The 23280-nt window shown below is 35.5% G+C and overlaps 1 protein-coding gene across 3 annotated transcripts in view; it reads left to right on the top strand.

Moving 5' to 3' along the window:
• The window catches only part of PHF14 (PHD finger protein 14), a 155713-nt gene that overhangs the window by 117285 nt on the left and 15148 nt on the right, over window positions 1–23280 (top strand). The window contains exons 18-19 of one of the 3 annotated variants that reach the window (XM_057372131.1): window positions 5751–5864; window positions 7359–7441. The exons of 1 other annotated variant lie outside the window; for it this stretch is intronic. In XM_057372131.1, the coding sequence (XP_057228114.1) occupies window positions 5751–5864; window positions 7359–7430 (186 nt within the window). In that variant the 3' untranslated portion in view covers window positions 7431–7441. The remainder of the gene's footprint in view (window positions 1–5750; window positions 5865–7358; window positions 7442–23280) is intronic. One more of the 3 variants, XM_057372130.1, reaches the window with a different exon arrangement.

The following is a 23280-nucleotide window of genomic DNA, read 5'->3' on the forward strand; positions in this document are numbered from 1 at the left end:
AGTGCTCTTTCTAGCTTTAAATATATGTAAATTATTTTTTTTTCTATTTGAAGAAGGCATCCAGAAAAAAACAGATGACCCTGTTTCCTTCCATACTTTATTCAAACATTTCTAGTAAAATACTAACAATAATAGCATGCTTATTTTAAGTCAACAGTAAAGGTGGAAATTCACCTTTGCACTTGAAAATCTAGGCAGATTTCAAAGATGCAAGCATGCTTTGTCAGTGCTGCAGTTTATTGGAAGATAAAGGGATAAAAAATTGGAAYAGGTGGGTATTGGAAACTAGTACCTTTATTAGTTCCTTCATATGATGCAAGGTGTTTGATGAAAAAGAAAGCAAAACTAGTGTGAGGCTAAAGAATGTAATTAAGTTTCTATATTTGGAATGCAGGGAATTATAAAGGGTTTTTGTTTTGTTTCTGTCTCTAAAAGAAGGCAGACATTTTAGACATAGCTTAAAGGTTATTGCGTGAACTGAGRTGGTTTCAGAGTGAGCTGAGAGAGAGACCTTGTTGTGTTAACAGTGTATAAACATAGAAGTCATCGTCCCCTTCTCAAGAGAGAAAAAATAGCCAAGGACATAACAACAGTGTTGTCTCTGTGACTGGCAGCATAGGAGGTTAGCACATGGATGTTAGAGGTTGCATCTGTAATTTCCTATCTTTGGAGAGGCCAGAAGAAGAGAGGAGATTGTCAGATGATGCATAAAATCAGCATGAAGAGAATGACAAAGGCATAATAGAAACAGGGAGGGAAATTTTACAACTGTGGAGCATGACTTAAAAGTTAAAAGCCCATCTTCCTGCTTCATTAAGTAACACCGGGTAAAATCTGAGGAATGGGAAAGTGATTGATCTCACATGTGAGTAGATTGAGATTAAACTCKWMMWTTYYYCCTGGAGATTTGCTTTGGCCACCTSTGARCTGTGGACAGCTACAGATATCTTGTCTGCAGCAGATTTTCCTAAATTCTGGCTAAGATGTTGCAAATACTTTCAAAGTATGCCCTTGGGGTGTAAGAGAGCATGGGAACAGTAGGAATGGTTGCTCAGCTCCTGGAGGGATGTTCCGTGCTCTGGGCTGGAGAGGCACRGTGTATCTGACCCAGGAAGGCTTTTTCTGTGCAGCACTGGGAATGACACTCTGGGAGGTTACGAACACTTTAGCACTTCAATAAAAATGTGCTAATTTCATCCCATAGTGCTTCAGCTGTAAGAAGCTGTCTTCGTGTTTCAGAAAGGCCTTTTTCCCCACACACCCCCCCCCTCCCCCCCCACTTTTATAAGTCTAACGGGGGACAAATATTTCTACTTTGTTGCTGTTAGAAGTCTTTGTTAGTAACTTTGGCTTCCAATTCATTACTGCAGTCATGTTTTCACAGCCTGGTGTGAGAGATAAACCCTTTGCAAATGAAGACAGCATCCATTTTCCTTCTACCTCAGGCCACACAGAATTGATTGGGGTAATAAAATGACAGTACGATGTAATATACTGACGGCTMTTTAATTTGAAAACTAGTTCCAGGCTGATTCAAAACTTGTTTAAAGCTAATTTATGACTTGTGTAATTTTCAACTGGACCAAGGTAAAGGATGATATATGACAAACGATGCGGAGTTAACATAATATATTCRAACCTGTCAGCTTGAAATCATCTGTAAAGGATTTGTTTCAATCCTTTTTTAGTTTTGTTTTAAAGAAGCAGTGGCAGAAAAAGTAATGGCTGTTTGGTTGGTATGAATACCACTGCAAGACACTATTTTTCCATCATCATGTTTCAAATGGAAATTCTTGTGCTTTCTAGGAAAGTATTTTATGCATAGTTAAAAAATTTACATCAGTTCTCCATTTTCTTCAAAATAAGAAGCTGTGTTGGGTTTCTATTTGGTTGAGTCAGTGTCTGTGCTGACAGTGACATGGATTGGTAAATGCAGTATTTTGCTGCCACAATGTTCGCTATGCCTACATGTCTGTATGTACATGTCTGTATCCTATTTACATGTACAATGTGTCTCAGTCTTGAATTACAGGTCTGGTTTCTGAAAAGCGAAATGTAAGAACAGTGAAATTCTTAAATTAAGACACAGCATCAGCATGGCATAAAACATAAATATCTCCCTTTGAAATCTATCACTTTCATACAGCTTGCAAATGAAATCCACATCTGTTCTGTATGCACTGTTGATTTTTCAGCACAATGTGTCAGTGATACTTCTGCACAGAAAATGACAAAACTAAAAGCACAATGTGTACTCCTGTACAGTAGGTGCAAAGAGCAAATATGCCAATTGGAATGAAAGGAAGAAGAGAACTGATTAATGCCAAGACAAGCAAGCAGATTCCATCCCAGGATTAGAATATCTGATTTGTTATGTATTTTTACATATAATTAAAATACTATTTTTTGCAGAAAAGAGATTGATCAAGCAGATGCAGTTGTGGTATCTTAAACTGCATGAACATTTAGGTCACTGGAAAAGAGCCATAGTTAAAAGCAGGGCAGTCTTTCTTGCATAAACATAGCMGAATGTCTGCACATTTCATGTTTCCTCTTCAAGGTTTTGTCAGTCCAAGAAGGRTAGTGTTCTGAGGAGCTTTGATCAAATTCTGCATTTTCCAGGCAAAAATTAATTACTGAGCACTTGGAATTTATTTGTTTATAGTACACTTATATTTTCACAAAGTATTTCCACATTTTAAGGAAGCTGGAAGTATCACCATTTAGTAAGTTTCCCCCGTAATTTATAATTACTATAACTAAAAACTTTGATCCATTATAAATCTATGTGTTGATCGGTCTGACTTGAAAATGCAGATTTTTGATTTTTCCTATGTAGTTTAGAAAATATCATAATAATTTATTGAAATGGGAAGGGCTTAAGCATCAAAAAAGTCATGTACGAAAATACTTACTTGTGGTAACTATATGTTCATAAACAGCACATCCATCACTGCTGCAGCTGAGGCTTACAGATTCATGAGAAGTGCCATTGTCATTGTTTTCACCTGGCAGTACCTTGAAAAAATAATAAAGWGACTTTAGGACACTAAATTAATTGTAATTATTTTTGAAGTACATTGTTCCTTTTAACTCTCTTTGGTAAGAATGTTGATTCAGGTCAGTGGTTCAGATTTTTTGCCTTTCCTTTATGAGAGTCAACAATGCTAATACTTTTCCAGGTYGTTTCAGTTGCCAGAGTACAAGTGCCAGGGTTTCTAACCAGAACTGTTGCTCACTTGGTCATACTCATAACACACCTAGAAGCAGCTCCATGAAATTTCTCATTTGCACCTTGCAGTATTTTTGTTGTGGTACCTTCCGTGAAAGGATCTCATTCCACTTACTGAATATATCAGTTTCTGAAAGCTGTATTTCACATGATGCCAAACTATTTGAGAACAACATAGATTGCCTGCCTTACATATTTAGATCCCAGAATAGTCTGGATTGGACGGGACCCTCAAGGATCATCAAATCCTAATCTTTAAGTGAATGGCCCATACTGGGATTGAGCCCATGACCTTGGCATAATTAGCACCATGCTCTAACCAACTGAACAATGTGAAAAGAGATAATAAAAGCAATGCAATTGAAAGAGAGGCATATTTTCTTGGATTAGTTTCTGAATAATRAAGTAAATTTGGGTTCCATCCATCTCTCTAAAAATGGAAGTATTAAATTAGCCAGCTGGTTGTTAAGAGAACTATTGAGAAGGATGGCCAAGCTGCTAGAGAAGAAAATGCTCAAGACTTGATGTGAAWAAGAATCCATGGTCCTGTTGAGACAAAGGAATGTAACAGGAATGTAATTTTACCAAATTGCAGTTGCTCGGATAATTTTTGAAAAACGCTGTTTATTACTTTAAAAAAGCAAGTAACAGAAAATAGTTGCTGCCATTATCTGTCCACAGGTAACAATAGCATAACAAAAGCTTGTTTGGGCACAAAATACAAGCAGAATGCAAGAAGAGAAATAACTGAACCAAGGGATTCAGACAAGTTTATATAATTTTCTTCCAGCAGATGTGTTTGTTACTTTTGTTTTTTAAGAAGCRCAGTAGAGCTTCTGGAAACATATTGAACTGGCAAATTGCATGGCATTGATTTAACTTCCTCAAGGAGAAAACAGTACTATTCTATACTAAGACTTAGCTCATGGCTAATTGGGTCAACAGGAAGAAATATTCTCAYTGTCATAGTTCACTGGGACTTTGAAAGAGGATGTGTGCCTGTAGAAGTCCAGGAAAACCAGTGAGCTGTCAGGATGAACATGATGCAGACTTCCTTTGGATGGCATATATAGCATGAGGAAAATCACATTTTTATTATTAGAATGCTAGAGATGTTTCTCCTTGCACCCCACTGTGTTTTGCTGATTCTTCCAAGATCTCTCATTTTTCCTTTTGTTCCACAGATCCAGCATTATGCCCATGCAACAGTTCARTGCAGTGTCATTTAACTTCACTGTTAACATTTTAATTGATGGCAGCCTTCAGTCTTCACTAAAAGCAATTTTTTTCTGAAAGCTATTCTTTTCCTAAAATGCTTTCCTTCAATTTAAGGTGGCAAGCCTTAGAAAGAGCCRGAATAGCCTTTTTCTAAGTCATAGAGAGGTGATGCAATGAGAAAGGTGCCAAAAACCTTTATTAGAAATATTTAAGTTCAGAAGGTATTTTTTCCACTTTCTCACCTCTGGGAACCCCYTCCTTGTGTTAATTCTTTTACAGTATCTGGCATTACCTGTGATTCTCTGTGTGATTCAGTAATTGTTGCTAAACCAGTGCTCACTTTTTCCTTTCCCATACATTGGGCTAAACTGCAATTGCTGAATATTATCATTTTGAATTTTTAATTTACTTTTTAGAGRTTGTTATGTTTGAAAACTTTATAATGAGCCTTGCAGCTTGCCGTTTCCAAAAGTATAATCTTGATTTCCTTGCAATTAATGAAWGTAGGAAGAAAGTGATTTATCAAAAGCACATATTCTGCTTGCTAAGTGATGACATCTAAAATATCTTCTGTAAAAAGCATTACAACAAGCACAGTAGAGATTGTACCAACTAATGATTTTTTTTCTCTGCATTAAAATGTCTCAATCTATGCAGTTATCAAAACCTCCACATGAAGCAGTGAAGGTATTAAAGTGGTTTTTATTTTGAATGATTTAGTCATGTTGCGTGGCAAAATCAAGGCAATTTAGAAAATAGAATGTAAATTGCTTACGAACTTATTTTTTTTTTTTTTTAACTGTAATGTTAAATTTACTACTAGATAGCAAACTCTGTTAACTTGTTTAACTTACCAGGTTGTGTGCTATTCTGGTTTATAGTGATTGGTAAAATACATTTGTTGGAGGTTATTCTAGCATGGTTCCAGCTGTTTTGCAAAAACATCCATCTGCATAAGTGGGTGAAATGTAACATTCCCTTCCTTGCAGTTCAGGAGCAGGGGTAGGTATGAGCAAAGGACCATGCTTTTTAAGAACTTTGCAATTTTGAAATACTGTAACTACTTAATAATTCTCAAAATGCTCTAGTGAAGAAAATATTATTTTAAGAGAAAACATATGATACATGTTTTTGACTCGAGCAAAAGAAGTTGCCCAGAGTAAAAAGAGCAGAGTTTCAGACCTCAAGTATTTTTTATTTCTCTCTCTGTGCTTAAAGCACAGTTCCTCTGGAAAGTCATTGTGTTGGCGTGCCACATCAACACGCTGCTCAGGGGTCTGTTTGTCTCTGTTGCCCTCAGGACTCCGAGCCGTCAAATGAGGTGGTCTCAGAGGCCCCAGGTAACGTGGTACCCTCTACCTCAAGAAGTAGCTCTGAAGAGCTGGTATCGGTGGCACAGAAACGTCCAGAAGAGGTAGGACATTCTGTGTCTATTCTTTTCCAAGATTAACTGTTGGGGGATACACATTTGCCTCTGTTTTTCATGCCTGGCTAGAGCTCAGTCTTATCCTCTGATGTGAACAGTATGCAAGACCAAGGTAAAACTCAGGACCTTGGTTAATGGTACCTACAAGTACATTCCATAWTAAATGCTTCTTCAATGCTGTTTCTTATTGTCAGTGATAAGGAAAWTTTTTTTCTTGTTCCTTTCTTTCATGCCATGACAGTAACAGTAGTCCTGTTAGATTCTGGCTAATTAAACTTTATTACAGTAAAGAGACAGAAATAGGATCTTTACATAGGTATATAGGTAGATATAAATCTTTTATCATCCTTCACAAAATTAAAAAAAGTCTGCATTCTGGACTGTGCAAAGGAAAGACTCTTGCTCATATTGGGCCTTTCTTTGTTCTCTTGTTTTGGAAGAAGTGATGTGGTATGACCGTGAATTCATCCTCCCTGGTGCTTGTCAGGTAATTCCATGGGGTAGCCAATGATTTAAGGTGCTTTCTGTTCATTTCATGGTGACAATCATCTTCCCAGATAATTGTTAGTATCCTTAAATTAATCCTTCCTGTGAAAAGTAACTCCTTCCCTTATAGTAGCCTTAGCACTTAATCTCATCTTATTCAAACAATTTAGTTGTTATCGTTACTATTAAAAATATTTCAAGTACCAGATGATAAAAAGACTAGCCTTTCCTGCTTTGTTTCTGAGATTTCTTTTGACTGCAGTCTTCACAACAAAGGAAAGTATCAGATTCTAGTAATAGGAAATATAAAGCCATTTATTAGTTAAATGGAGCCTTTAGATAAATATCTTCATTTCTCTAATAGTCTTGTCACTTTGGAGAAGAGAGAAGTCCAGAGTACAGGGCCAGGAGAATTCTTAAGAGTTTCTCCTGCGTTAAACCAGGTAGATTTACTTATTTTGGGATGTCAGGTTATCACATCTAAATAGTTGTGAGGATAGAGTAATGCAAGCTTTTAGTGATGCTTACATATGTATTCTTGAGTAGTAAAGGGACCTGTAGTCTGTGGAGGGACGTGGGATCTGCCTCTTAATTCTCAGCTTTGTCAACTTATCTCACTCCGCTGGCRAAATTAGGATTGTGAGCACAGATGGTGTTTAAAAATAAAAGATAGGAAAAGTGCTGCAGAAAGAGGAATGAAGCATGGTTAGTTAGTAAAAGGTGACTAAGAGGAAGATAGGTACACATTTTTCGTTTTTGTGGAATAAAAGCTGCTAAGCTGTGGGGGAGAAAAAACTTCAGAGAATCAAAAGATGGAGCTACATCTTTCAAATTTTACCAAATAGTTCAGTAATCATTTATGTTGAAGCACATTTTACTGAATGTGGGTTCATGTGTTTTTTACGGGAATGAGACTTTCTCCAATCATATTTACTGCAGTTTGTACAAAAGAGAGAGAGAGGTGAGTCAGAAAGAGTTTTGTGGTTGGATTTGCAGGGAACCTTGAGAGGGGAGCACCAGTATGCTGAATTTCCAAATTCAGAACCCACCATGAAACAGCACATCTAAGTTACTCATGGGTAAGTCAGCATGATAAACAAATATTTGTGAATTACACCCTAAAAATAGGTCCAAAAAAGTTTTTGCRGAGCTTGACTTCAACTAATGCCTTTTTTATTTTTAATTGTGTTTGAAGTCTTCTGTTACCTCTTTCAGTATCTGCTGAATGAGTTGATATTTGGAATTGACTGCTGACTGGTGCATTATTTGTGTAATTTATCTCTCATCTGAATTCAAACTATCAGTATTGGTGAGAACAGAGGTGTAAAAGAAAAGCTCAAATGCAGCCATGGAAAAGAGAAATAAGAGGAGAGAATAAAGATGGTGAGGTGGCTAACAGCAAAGAGTTTCAGGAAGGTGGAGAAAAATGGAGAAGATTTTGAAAAGTGGTGTTCAAAAAGTGTCTTGGGCTTGCAAATGTGAGAACATTTCTAGTAGGAGAAAGTAGGAAAATCCTACAAGCTGCTACATTAACTTGAATAAAGCACAGTTTTTTCTGCTTACAATTTGTATTCTCTGCAGTAGGACAGTCTGAATTTAACACTCAGTTACTTGTGTCATCAGTGGGATGATATTTGTGGGATGTAATTTGTTCACCAAATGAGGCTTTGTTTTGCTTGTCTAGCCATTCCTCCTAACAGAAATGATGGTCTAATATTGGGTTCTACTCAAAGGAGGGCAGGATGGCATCCACTGCTCTTACTGCTGCCCTTTTTCTCAGTCTCTTTTGATGCTCTAAAGTGGGATTTAACTGTGTAGGATCAAGACAGTGTCCAGCTGTGGGATATAGGACAAAAGCTGCTGCAGAAATAATTAGCACGTTGAGTGTTTAGATCTAGACAACTGTGAAATTTTTGTGATTTTTTTTTTTCACCTGTTAGTGATTCAAGAAAGTGTGTGTATTTATCAGTGTACTTAAGATGCAAGAAAGTGTGTGTATTTATCAGTGTACTTCAGATGCAGAAACCTTTTGGGTTATAAAGTAACTGAACTGCCTTTAAAGTTAGAAAGATACCTTATTGTCTGTTTCCAAAAGCTGTGCAAGGCTCAGTAAAATTCAAGTTGTATAGATTTGAATGGTTGAATAATTTTAATTAGTGTTCATCCTAAAATAAGGATGTTTCCTCTGTGATTGATAGGTTAATATTGTTTATATTTCTTGGGGTTTTTGAGAATTAGAATTGAAAAGTCGCATTAAAAGAAGAATGCAGTGCATTTGGAAGGGGATAGACTTGTGTCATCCTAATTTCAGTGTAATTTCATTAGACCTTCTAAGCAGTTTATATGGGTTTTGGCAGTTTTCCTCCAATGCTTAAGGTAGGATTTTTGTTCCAGTAAGCCTTTCAAAATTCAGAACTACATCATCATTAGTATGCCCTTTTTTCTCTGATACCACGCATTCTTTACCATGAAAGGATTAAAGAAAATTTTCTGGATATCATGATTATTTAAGATGCAGAGCTTTTAAAATGTTTTGAATGTACGAATATACTTGCTTGAATAACACTGTAAATGTTCAATAAAGTTGAAGGGCTGGTGAATCAGCTCTCATGACCCTTGCTCTGTTTTCTGTGGTCAGCTCCACTGTGCATCTGGCAGTTGCAGCATATTTGATGCATATATTTAAGCAAGTTTTTTGATGGATATACAGAAATGTTGAAGAAGTGAAGGTTTGTTGTTTAAGTAGTTTTACTTTCCCTTTTTCATCTCTCTAAAGAGCAAGATGGGTGGGCTTTATCTTGATACTATTTCTTGTAAGCAGCACTTTAATCCGTGGGGTATGGTGGTGTCAGTGGTTTATTATCTAAGTAAGAAAATACTAGTTTTGACAGTTCCCTTAAATGTGAGTCTCATAAGAGGCATATTTGCATGTTTAATTAGAAGTAAAATAGAAGTACATGAGTTATGTGTATTAATTTCCTTTTCCAATCCTGTGGCAAATTAATTAATCATGTTTTAATAGTGTAAGCCTAGGGGCTAACAAAGCTGGTCTTCTGAGTGTCTGCRTTGCCAGAACAGTACAGAAACAAAGGAAAAGCTGTGCTATCRTTTCTCTTGGATAGAAAAATGGATTCAACAACCAACAAACCCCTACTTTCCCATACAAAAAAAGCACTTTTAAAGTATGGAGCACTTTAGGATACAATATGAATGATGTGTCAGTAGCATATGAACATGAGTAACTTAAGTGTCTGTGGTGCTTTCTGGATGTTGTGTTAAAACCTTGAAAGCTGCTCAAAGTGTTGTGGTTCTCAGCTAAACAAGGATTAAGATAGGCACCCACTGTTTTCTGAACTATTGACATTCAGTGCTTGCAGTTTTATCTGGATAGAGCGCAGACATTTTCCCATAAGTAAWGTACAGCTAAGGTACAGTGATTTGTTTGATAGAAAAAGATGTCTCTTAAGTCAAATGCCARTAGTTGTAGGTATGGTACAAGCTAAAATCCTAAAAGGATTATAGAATTCAGATTTATTGGCATTATTTCCTAAATGACTGAAGGAAATATTGCTAAGTGTTTATTAATGCAATTGGCAGCTGATACTGTCTTTTCTTTCTTGATTTATCCTCCTTCTTTGATCTTGGGATAAATCCTCTCCCAACAAGTCCATTYGGCATTTTAAATTAGTACAAAAGGATTTTTTTTTTCAACCCAAATCTACAAACTTCATCAGCATCTARTCCATCCTTATGCTATTTTATTRCAYTGACATTTTTGCTTTTTAAACAAAKTATAATGTAACAYGTTCTGAAACTATTAAACTGAAAGCAATTCTATGGCAAAATTTGTAATAATGCTCATGGGATAACTTTTTCCATCTGCTATGAGTAGACTATTAAATAACTGCATTTCCATCACTGACATATTTCAGAATATAATCTTCGTGAACACTTAAGCATTGTCAAGAAGTAGAGAGGTGATTTGCACTCTTAGAGAACATAAGAATATATTAGTTAAATATATATTTGTAAATCTATCTGTAGGTATAAATGCACAGCTTTTATGCTTGCACTTGTGAAAAGGCTGTGCATTCTTTTCTAAACTTCATAGGCAYAAAATATATTCCCTCTGTTCTGTGTAGCTGCTGACTTGAATGCATTTAGTAGAAAATCTGTGTCAGACAGTTGTTGCTATAAAGACATCTTTTCTAAACTATTGCTAATTTAAAAAAATACAGCTACTGATTTAGGGTGAGTTGGACTCATTTAGGCTTGAACGCTATTTTTTTTTTTTTGTTTAACTTCTGAGGAACTTTCCCATTTAGAAAAGTAATTGGAAATGTCTATGCTGTATGGAGCTAGCAGTCTGTTTTCTGATGAAAAATCATAAGTGGTAACTTATTAGTTATTTTGTATCATGGCTAAATAATTCCCCTGTRTATAAGTAGTGATATTGGAATGTGATTTTATATCAGAGGTTAACTTGTTCTCTGAACCTGCTGGGACACTGAGACCTGCAAACAGATAAAACACCACGAAAAAACACCACAAACACTGAATGGCATACTTTACCAGAGAAGAAAACATAGTGGATCATMTGTTGTACATATTCTGGTAGAGATAAGATGGATCCCTCCAGTAGATTTGTTAATACTTTTTTGTGGTTTTAAAGCTTCTGACCTGTGGTGGTATTCACAMTTCTGGGGTGTTTTCCTTTACACTCCTTTACAATGAACATTRTCTAAGGCATTTATTACATAATGTTTAATGAACTCCTCTTTGTTTTCTCTGAGTGACAACAGAAGACTTGCAGCAGATTACAGATCTGGAATTGCAATATATTTAGAATATTTTCTGGACCTAAGTCAGATTATTTGTAGAAAAGACTGATATTAGGTTCCTCGTGGAATTACTCATGGGTGATTTGGCCCATAATCCAGCTCTTCTTGTCACAGTGCCTCTTCCAGTCATCAGACTCATTTATCGAAACAAGGGAGTTGAGTCACCTATTCAGACCATTTGGCACTCAAGAGATTTGTTTGGTTTTGCTTTTCCTGGTTCTACAAGTAATTATTATTATTATTATTACTGTAGTTCCCATTAATATTTCAGAACAAAAGTGGTAAGCCACTTGCCTAAAGAGCCTTAGAGTCTGACTGCATATAAAGTGAAATAATAATGAACTGAGAAAAGGAACATAATACCTTTGACTACTGAAGTGCTTCCTCTGTAAAATAAACTGGGAGATGCAGTTCAGCATGTAAATGCTCTGGAGTTTGGAATTCATATTTTCCCTCTAATCTCTTCACATGACTGTTTTATGTAATCTTCTTAATAACTAAACAAAAAGGTCGCAAGATGGCTGGAAAATGCTGTCATGCAGTTCTGCTTTTGAAGTCAAAATTTATTTATGTATATTTAAGCTGTAAATGGCCTTATGGAATAAGGATTCCTCTTAGAAGAACATTATTAATTTAAAAAATGAATTAGGTCTGTTTAAAATTTCCACAAATCCAAGACATTTTTCTTTATTTAACCTTTTCACAGTCTCTGCCCTTCTTTAAAGTACATTCAGTCCTATATCATCTGTTACTCAGGAAGGTATTTAATACATGACTGGGCATCATTTGCATTATACAAGAAGATTAACTTTACAAGCTCTGCTATTAATCTGAGTAGCTCTACATATTGACCTATGAAAGAACATAATTAAGTTAGCTTAATTAAGTTAGTTAATTGTTACACTCTGATGAACTTACTATTGAGAGGAAATTAAAGGCAAATAGAAAATGGCATTCATTGGTTTGAAATCATATTTTAAAGGATTTCACAAAGATACTTTATATATAGATGACGAAAATATCTATTGTATAATAACCAAAGCAGAGTCAATCAAAATCCCTGCAGTTTTCTCCTTTATTGCTTGACACTCATCCATATTTCTAAAAGAAATTCTGAAAGTGTGCTAAAAATGTAGGAAATAACTTTTGTGGGGTTTTTTTTCCCCCAATACCCAAATAATTGAATTCAGAAATCTTGTCTACACGTGGACTACAGAGAAAAGCAGCACACCATCAAAGTTGGTGAAGTATTATGTATAATCTGATACCACACTCTCCTTTGGGGTAGAGGAAAGGATTGAAAGACCCCACAGGGCAGCAAGCAATACCCCATCGTGTGTACATACCCACACATCAGCATAAAAATGTCATTCTTATGCAGTGATAGAGGGGAAAGGACAGACACTCCTGGGATTTACTCTGTCAGATGCATTTCTGTTGTCAGGAGTGCCTGCAAGTTCACTGCAGGAAAATATTGAGGGTTTCAGCTCAGATCCTGTCTGTGGATAGACCCTCCACGTGACTCCAACATCTGGGATGCATTCATCAGTCTTGATAAGCACTGATAAGTGCCCTGGAGATCATCAATTCCAAGTAGCTGCAATTAATAAACAGTAAGAAAAAAAATGGCCAAACATGCAAAAATGTGCTAGAATGAATGCTGCCAAATGTGCAGTTTATTTATATGTGAGATTCATTGATTTCACCATGGCTTTAGTTTGGAGTTATTTTCTTTGAACAATTATTAGTTCTCTGTTACTTCTTTTTTTTTTTGATTTGTCAGTCTATACATTTTCTGGATTGCATTCTCAAAGATTTTAGGATTTCTGCCTTCTTTCTGTTGTAAAAATTAATATTTTAACTCCATTGAAAACAGTATTTTCCCTGAGGTATTATTCTTTGGCATTTCCAGATCACATGAAAGGGTCATTGATCTGTGGATATATTCTCTGGAAAAATAGCAGCATTGAAAGTAGGAAGGCAGTGGCATTTAGGATCAATTGTGTACAAATTTGTATTCATATTCTGAAGACAGATAAGTTGGAATTGCATTCCGTCAAAGAGAAGAAAATCTTTCCTTGAATGATACTTGATTCTTTTTTATTTGGAAAAAAAAATGTGAAATCATTTTTTAAATGGTTAGGATAGGAAGAAGTAAATAAGTTGCAACTACTGTATATTTAATGTCACATTGTCTTTCTTTAACACCTTGCWCAGAAAAAGAAAGGATTTAATTTTTCGAAATTCAATTTGAAAAGAGCATGTTGTTATACTTGTCCCCTTTAGAATGTTATGGAGCATTAAACAACTTGTTATATTCTAAGAGGAAAAAACAGCTTTATTTTCAGCTTAAATTATGTGCTTTAAATAATAATTTTTTTGTTGTTGTTAGAGAAAGAGAATGGAAAAATTATTGKAAAATTAAAATTAAGCGAGCTTTAGGGTGGAAAATAGCAAGAAGTTCAGCTTTAAAACTGTTTCTCACCTGCTGAAGATTATCTGGTCAGGTTTGACTGCATTGCTTTGAGATATCTGTGACGTGGCATGGTGCCATGTCATGTAAGCTGACATTGTCATTTTCTGTGTAGCACTTGTGATACCCAATGAAAGTTCTCTCCTGGAGGAAAGTAAATGTAGCTTCTTTRATCAATATATTGTGTGCACACTCTTAATGTTCTGTTTTTTTGTTTCTTTCCTGAGGGATTTGTTGTCTTCTCTCTTACCGGTTATATTTAAATAAAAAATTAAGCTAATACGGTCTCTGGTCATTGCTTGCAGTGTAAATGTTAGGGCTCACACTGCACTACATGAACAAAGCAGTCCTTTTAATCGGTGATGGATAATATCAGAAATTTCCTATTTTAATATGACAGGTTGAAAATACCTTCAGAACCCTTTTAAGTTATTATAGGCTAGATTTGAGATAATGAAGCTTGAGCAAAGATTTCAGAGTCATCCTTTAGGTAGTGAAGATAAGCAGAGGTCAGTCAGCAGTCATTAATAATGTAGGTTACATAGATTTTCCCTACCCAGTTGCTTCAGAGTTATCTCTAAACTGCAGTGCATTCCCATCAGAGTCCCAATGMTGCTTCTCCAAAGTATTGTTTCTTTACATTTCTCATTGTTAAASAGAATATTTAGACACTGAAAGGTTCATATTGCCTAAATATTTCAGCGCAGTAGGATCAGTGATTTGTTATTTGTTAGAATAGCTCTTTTTGCTATTAGTGTATATTTTTGTGATAGTCATATGTACATTAATCTACTTGAATTAACAGTAGTTTAAAACTTAATTTATGTTAGCTTCAAACATGTATTTTCTGAAGACTATCAAGTAGGTTAGCACACACTATTATCTTTAATTGCCCTGACTGATCTGCTAAATTCTTCTTAAGTGAACAGTTTTCCTATAATTAATATTTTATTTTTAAGTGACTACATCGCTAACTTAATAGATAAGATATATATTTCTGCAATATGCAGAAATATATTTTCTGTGCTGTAGCTGTGGTCTTAGTTTTATTTAAAAACTGAAAGTGTTCCTGAAAATATAGTTAAATTCAGAGAGACTTAGGCTGTGWTGAGGGGAGGTGTCTTTGGGAAGTTGGCTTTCTGTTATCGGGTCTTAGTGTGTTTTAATCCAGTAAAATTCTTGTTTAAATTGGTTGGAATCATCACAGAAAATTGTCACACACCTCCTGTCAATTAAGATACTTTCGTGTCCTCTCATAATGACTGYTTTGTGTTATTCTGTAATTCTGCATATGCACAGCAGAGGTGGAGATATGCCTACTAGCTGTAGGCTGGCTACAATTATTTGCCTAAAACTCCCCAGACTCTGCCAGTGCTTGCCTATGAAGATCCTTGCAGAGGATTTCTCAGAGSACCTTGAGGAGTCTTTAACCCATGAGGGTGGCTGAGATGGTGTCTGGAGAYGCTCTGCATTTCAGTGGCCACCAGCCCAAGCCCACAGTGCTGTGAAAGGGCAGTCTGTGTTCCCAGCCTGCTCCTCTTGGACAAGCAGGTAAGTGAGCTGGGACATGGGCTACTCTGGCACACCATGGAGTGACATCCCTGGGGGTGAAGGACATTCACAGCTGGGGACAGTGACCTCCSTCTTCAGTGTCAGTGTGCAGTTAGATGTTCCAGGACTGACACTGAGATTGCATTGCCGTTTGGGTGCTCTGGAAAAAATAAAATAATATTCAAAATGTTCATTAATGTTTCTGGACTTAATGTGTTAGCCAGGTCTTCTGTATTTATCCATTAAAAAGGAGCACTTTTTTCCCATTTTATAGCTGTATTCTCAGTTTATCCCACAAGAGTATGCTTGTCATACTTTGGTTGCTCAGGAGATTGGCTAAAATTAAGAGCTAATTTTGTAAATAATGAAAATCCTGCTTCCTTCTGCAAATTAGGATCCATTACTGCTTGTAAGGTGATTAGTTACACAAAAWTTAGACTCTGATATTTAAAAGACATGTAGATCTTGCACTTAGGGACATAGTTTAGTGCTGAACTTGACATTGGTTGGGAAATAGTTGGGCTTGGTGATCTTAGAGATGTTTTCCACTTAAATGATTCCATAATTCCATGATTTTGAGTTCAAATCTAGGATTCTAACCTGAGAATTCTGTTTAAAGCCAGAACAAATTCAAATAGTATGTTCTAATCTGGGCAAGATTTACAACCAAAATTCCAAAATGAGCTGTCMRTGGAGAAAGTTGCCTTAAATCTGTRCAGCTGACAAWAGAATCATTCCCTCTATGTTTCCCAGTCCTTTGATCCTACTTGACTCCAGTTTCCCCCAAATTTTCCATAGACTTTTTGTGCACAGGCACTCACTGTAGGCAAACTCAGTTAATCAAGTATTGGTCACATAGTGTCAAATGGCTATTATGAAAATAATAAATGTCCTGAGTTTAGGAGGATAAAGACAGGCCTTTAGAAAATACCCATTACAGAAGTGTAAAAAATTAATCAAAATAAAGGCATATTTGTTCTAAAATATCTCTGAATCTGGGATATAMTACTCAAAATGGAAGACAAGGTACTAAGTGCATGAAGAAGGAGAACATAAGGAAAGGAGCAGAAATTTTTAATGCATTTTAGATGCTTATTTTTATTCTCATTCTGACAGTCTTTATATATTTCGCTCTGGGAAAAAAAATCAGTAAGTCAGCATTTAAAAATGGATTCATCCACAGAATATAATTTGTGTGCATGTGTGCATGCTGTGCAAAATTTTAGATGTTTGTTTCTGCAAAATGTTGCTTGTTTTAACAGCCTCTTTGTAGTTTCAAGGGTGATACTTGAAATGGGATAGAGGCAAAAATGATGGTTTTATTCAGAGTCTGTAGATAATCCTAAAGTCACCATTTTTCATATTGTAGCYTGATAAGCAGCAGAGTAAAAATAACCCAATTTTGAAGTCATGGTGTTACTTGAGAAAGGTTTTAGTGTCTGYGGAGGCACCAAGTTATTCAAAAAGGGGAAGCACTAGAAAACCTTACAAAATAACCCCTGTTCCTGTAGGAGAAAACTTCCTTCTTCATCGCCAGTAAGATCTCTTATGCCATGGAGTGAAATAGGTTTGATCCCTCTATTTCTGACACAAGATGTCACGTAGAAGCAGTAAGCACTCAAAGAAAATTTGAAATAAGCATTTATTTCAATTATTTTGTCCAAGATCAAAAGGTGGAAGAGCCTGGAGTATTTAAAATACTGCTATTCCTRAAGTCTATGCTTTCTAAATTCTTCATGTGATACTAAGTATTTCAGGTGGAATTTCTTTATCTTGAAAATAATTGTATTTATTAATAACATTTAATTTRGGAAACTAATATGGGTAAATTTTGTTTGTTCTTGCTTTCGTCTTGCAATCTTCCTTCCCTGGGTGGTAAGGAGTGGCCTGTGGCCACTGTAGGTGACAAGAAACTGAGGACTAGAGAAATATTTGCTGCTATCCATTGTAGTTCCTTATTTCTTCATGCCACAAGTTAACCTGCCAATGCCTGTGTGTAGTGATGAAGCCAGCAAAAAGTGYCAGAAATTAAAACATATTGCATAGGTGCTGTGGGTCCAGGTTGGATATTTTTTTTTGTGATAAGTTAAATGATTTTTTTTTTAACTTTATGATGTTTGCTTTTGTGACTTGTGGTTTCTCATTCATTGCTTAATACAAACATATCACTTTGAGAAAATGTCATAGGCAATTTTCCAGAGTATTATTGCTTTAGAACTTCCTATTTTTTATTTACTGAATTAATGCTATTTTATTTTCATTKAAATCAGCATGCACTGAATTTAATAAGAATAGGGTCTCTATGTTACAGTCTGTGAAGCTTCCACAACACAACTTAGCAAATAATTCTATGCAGTTAAATATTATATTTWTCTTGTGGCAATTTTCCTCTGAGAACTTGTAATTTTGAGTATTTGTTTCTAGCTCTATAATTTGTATAATGAATGCATTTCAGTGTTGCAGTCAGGGCTATACAGTTAAAATCACTGAATTAAAAAAAATTAAAATGAAGGAAGATAATTGCCTCAAAGAGCTTTCCTTTCATTGTGGATTAAAAAAAATAATAAATTTGTATTAGTTCTGTTTACTGCATTTTGGCTAGAGTTTGCACTTAATAGGAGAATTTTATTATTTTTATTTAAACAAAAGATGATAATAAGGCTGATAATATTTTTAAAAATATTTGGAAATGTCACATTCTTTTCTTACAGTGTTTATTATTAAGCAGGTTATAATAACCTCTACTGCTCTACATAATGCAGAAACTTAAGTTAGTAATAGAAACAAGTGAAAGACRGTGAACAGACCACAGAATGGAATAAATTAATTTCTGGTCTTACTAATTGGTGAACTTAAGCTAGATAGGTATAGCACATATCAACCAGGAAAATGGAAGGTTGTTTGCATAAATAGTTTTCCAATGTTAAAGCACATCATTAATAGGCTTTATCAAATCAGACCAAGGATCTGTATCAAGCAGCTTCATCATCCATATAGTCATGAAGTGAATGTCATCAAAAATCASTGAGCCTAAACACTTATCAGCTCACTATGATAAAATGACTGCATTTTTATTTGCACAATAACCTCAAATCCTCCTATTAAAAAGTGGCAATTTTTTTTGCCCTTTACTGTTCTAAGTGTGACACATGTAACAATTATTCATCACTCCATAATGGATCATTTTTATCAGAGTCCTGTGTCTTTTCTGTATACATAGAATAAATATTTATGTTTTCTCATTTTTCTGAACTAGAAGATACTGATAGAATAGGTTTGAAGTGTCAACTATAATTCATTGCATGCAAAGAAAAGCTTTATACTGATACTGTGCRAAAGGAAAAGAATATCTAAATCATTTCAGCAGTGAGCTTATAACCAAGATAATATCAGCATTTTCATTCTTGGAAATATATATGCCATAAATTAAAGGAGGTCTTCAGTATTTTATTAAAATGCTTTGGACAAGTTTAACCCCATCTACAACAGGAATATACGTATGAATACGAAAACTTTTTTTTTTTTTTAAAGTGAAGGTCAAGTCAAAGTTAAAACACGCTTGCAGTAAAATTCCTATTAATCTTGCAAAYATTTTGTTTAGAAAACAGAAAATTATGACATATTTAGTGTCAATTTGAAGGTACTCGTTTATTCTTATAGAAAAGATATATCTAGCACTTCACTGTTTTGTACAAACAAAATGTGCRTATACTGAGTGCATTTGAATGAACTCTTAATTTAGTTAAAATTGGTTTTAGCAGTAAATGTAATAGTGGCGAGGTGCATATCGCAGTATATAATTATGTATAAATAYATAAAGAGCAATGTAATTGGGTTAATAACAATATAATTAGAATCAAAAATACATTGGAAATGAAGCATTTTAAATAGAAAAACTAGAGTTCATATAAATGTTATGGTATCTCAGCACGTTTTCAACTCTGCTTACAGCTTCTTCATCAAGAAAATGCAGAAAAGTGTTGGTGCTATTTATAAGGAAGTAATAACAGAAACGTTGTATGCGATCAAATTCTGCATCCCTTTTGCAGAATTTGCAGCTGTCCCTTTATTACTGTTTTAAAACCATTTGATTTTCACTCTTTATGAAGTGTTATATCCCACATTCCTGTCATCTGTTGATGGGTGAGTAGTTAAATTTTGTGCTTTCTTTGTCAATGCTCCTTTCCCAGGCCCTGCAGCAGCAACTCYCACATTTATGGCTACCAGCTCCCTAATTCCAGCTGCAGCCCTGCAGTCTTCTGARGGAGGTGCTCTCTAGGGGACCTGGTCAGAAGAGACATTGCCTTTTTGGAGCCAGGCCCATCACAGAAAACTAAATGCATTCCTCGCAGCTTTTTGCAAACAAGCAGATAGCTGAAATGAAGTCTTAATGTTTCTGATGTATGTGAAAATTTTGTTTTGAACTCCTTAAGTCTTTTCTTCCAGCAATAAATATAATTTTATTCACTCATTAGTATCATACCACACTGATGGTGAAACAAGCTGGGAGATTTAGTAAGATCACATATTCAATAAAAAACTTCAAAATATAATTTTATGGGGGTTTGCCRTGTTTTGGTTTAGAACTGCTGCCTAGAATGTGATAATTGTTGGAGTTTTTGTAATCAGACATTAAAGGACAATGTGAGAACAAATCTTTCCTTTCCATGACAAAATCATAAAAGTAGTCCATTTTAGAAGCAATAAGTATGTTTTGAAAGTCATTAATGTAAAGCTGTGAATTTGTCCCCACAAGTGACATGGATAAGCTAAGTGATCTTATGGTATTTGCTATTGTCAAATTGCATTAGCATCTCAGCTATGATAAGAATGTCATTAATGTGAAACAAAAATTAATTGCTATTATAAGGCAATAAAACTTGTTTGATACTGCATGATCAGTAGCTTGAAAGAAACTTKCAATTTCAATTTTAATTCTTTCTGTAAACATTTCCAGTTCCTTCAGTCCCTGAATCTTTACCTTTTGTCATTATTTGCAGACAGAGTGGAATTTACTCTTGGATGGGCACTCTGCAGAACAGCTTGCTAACTGTTCTTGCCAGAATGTTTTTAGCATAGGTATTAGGGAAATTTTGCATTATCGCATCCTAAAATCAATGTGGAACATAAGGATGATGAGTTATGTTCTAGGCATTTCTTCTACTGTCCATCAAATGCATGTTGTGCAAGCAACTTTCCTAATTTGCAGAGAGCTCAAACAAAGGAAAGAATTCATGTCACAATAGTTGAAATTAATAGTGGTTCTATATCCAACTGCATAGAAATGAGTTGATTACCTTTGGTTATGCGTTGTTCAGGTCTTAGGAATCTTTTTTAACCTTATGCTTTTTATGTACACTGAACTCAGCTATCTCAGAGACCTCAAAGCACTTTCAAACAGCAGCCTAAATACAGAATGAGAACCTGCTCTAACTGGTGGGTTCCACTGCTTTCTGGCTCAGACTAAAGAAGATGCTGTATGAGGGTATGTCTCTATCAAAGTGTGGGACCATACCTGTTGGAAGTCAGGCAGTTGTTCAGGCCAGCACCTCCATCGGGCTTTTGGCTATGAAGATCCATGCTGGCAACTTTGCATTCACAGTCCATCTTTCAAAATATTGGCTTCTAGATAGTGTGGGATGAGTTCATCGGACAAAAACTGCGTTATGCTACCAATATGTATAGTTGCACATAGCAGAGAATTTTCTCATTATGGTAAACTCAGTATCTTCTGGCATCAGATGAATCTATTTCACTACAAGTCAGCTTTTTGTGCTTTGAAATGGAAATAATGAGAAATCCTTGGTTGTCTTCACCCCTTCCAGAACCACAGGAGCCTGTCTGCTTTGCAGAACATGTGTAATGTCTTCATGGCAGATGGAGCAGTCACACTGACTGCTAGTACCTCATCCTTTTCAAACATACACAGTCCTTCTGAGGCAAGCAAACTCCAGAATCATATAATCTGTTAGACTTTGACTGGTGGTGGCTTCTGAATTCCAGCTCGAGAATTCACATCTTTAGAATGTTTTTGRAGGAGCTCACTTCACATCTTCTAGCACCAAATAACTTCATCAAGGAAKGTTGCCACTTGTCAGCAGTGAGGTCATATTGCTCTTTTCATGATAGCATTCCAGTTAGCTGTAAATGCATGGCTTAAAATTTTCAGCCAGTCAGCTAATCTTCCTTTTGAAAATGATATTTCAGTGGCACGTTCAGGAGAGATACACCCAGGGCTTTCTGAAGTGAAAGTTTCTTAAATCACATATCCTTGGCAGTGCATCTCAGAGAGAGTGAAAAAAATTATTAACTGCAGAGTATCTACTGCTTGATTTYGAAGGGCTTGATAGATCACTGATTCATAAACATTAAAGCAGAAAGCACAAGCCAAGCTGTTGAGGAGCTTTAGCCTTTCATTACTATGGACAGGCATTTTGTTGTTAATTGACTCTTCTCATCCTTTCCTGCCGTGGGTTATGAAATCGTATGCCCTAAGGAAATGAAATTCAATTATGCATTTAATATTTTTGGATTAGTGGGGCACATGCATCTGGCATGGTGAAAGCAGGATGATTTTATGCATAGAAGTTAGTTAGAAAAATAATCTCCATTGATAAAAATATGATCACATCCTGCAGTATTCCTCAGAAAATCTCTAACACTTGAGACAAAAGCTGCTGTTGTCACTGTTAGAATTGGTTGCATTAAGAGTATAGAAATTTTGTAGAAAAYAAACACCCTTGCTTTCCAGCTCTTGCTCAGAGATAGAGGGACTGGTTGTGACACATCTCATGGAAATCCCTTCACYACATAYCTCATGGCATATCTCATGGCAGAGGCTTCATTCCTGKGGAATCTAAGTATTTTTTCCAAGTGATGAAACATTAATGTGATGGAAGTTTTAAAATACTTTAAAATTTGGCATATGAAAGTGATACAAAAATATATCCTTATGTCCACATGGGTGGTTGTTGTTTGGTTGGAACATAGTCCCAGATTATGTTTCTAAATCTTTACAGAGACTGGTGCCTGTTTCAGTTTCTTTACTTTAATACCCTTAAATGTAAGATTAGAGGAAAAATTATGGCTCAAAATGTAAAAAAAAAAAAAAACAAAACTGCCAGAAATTTTCTTTCTAGGGAAATCTATTCAGTCCCCCATCTTGAACATATCTGTAAGTGGTAAGCTGTTATGTCTACCTTATCCTTGTACCAAGAGAAAATGTTCTTTTAAGGAAGTAGATGAAGAGCAGCAACAAAGAAAGAAGAGCTTGTATATCCAAAGGAAATGATACTAAGATTTCAGGTGTCATCCCCAGGATTTCCAGGAACTTTCCTGGTTAAAAAGCTGAGAATTCTGTGAAGTAGAGTGTGGAATCTGGAGGGAAACAAGCCTGAAGGTGGTGAAACAAACACCTAAGGATCATTTCTTACTTATGTTAAGAAAGCAGTTTGTGGGAGGAAAGTGGAGCAACTTTGAGACGTTATTTTCATCCGCTTTTGTCTAGTTACCAGCTCAAAGTAAAGCAACCAATTGGGCAGGGATAAAATTCACTTTTATTCTCTGTATCAGAAGATAAGACCTTGAAAATTTAAAAAATATGCTTGGGACTTAACCCAAGGAATAGGGAAGGGCTGTGTTGTATTTAGTGAACTATTCAGACAAAATGAAAATCTTAGCTGTCACCTCATTCACTCAGAGAAACAACAGAAAAAAAGAGTCAAAGATGCAGCCTGTATTTTAACATAGGCCAGGAATGCAAATCCTTTTCATTAAGCAAGAATGCTGGCTTATTGCTGAAACCCAGTGGAGGTAAAATGCATTCAAATGACCTTGGAAAAGAATATTGCCAGGGAATACTTTTTTCTGGGTTTTGGGGTATTCTTCCTCCTTCCTGCACATTTTTTTGCTTCTACCAGCCTAACTTTGAAATATCCTGTATAAGCAAAACCTTATACTTTGTGAAAAATTACAGAAATTATTAAGGAWCAAATTTACCTTTCTGTGAAGAGTGCAGAACTGACCAATTTGAAAGAAACTCCATTACAAAAAT

The sequence above is a fragment of the Malurus melanocephalus genome, unplaced genomic scaffold (genome assembly GCF_030028575.1).
Source record: "Malurus melanocephalus ecotype Western Australia unplaced genomic scaffold, MMel_1.1 scaffold_164, whole genome shotgun sequence".
NCBI lineage: Eukaryota > Metazoa > Chordata > Aves > Passeriformes > Maluridae > Malurus > Malurus melanocephalus.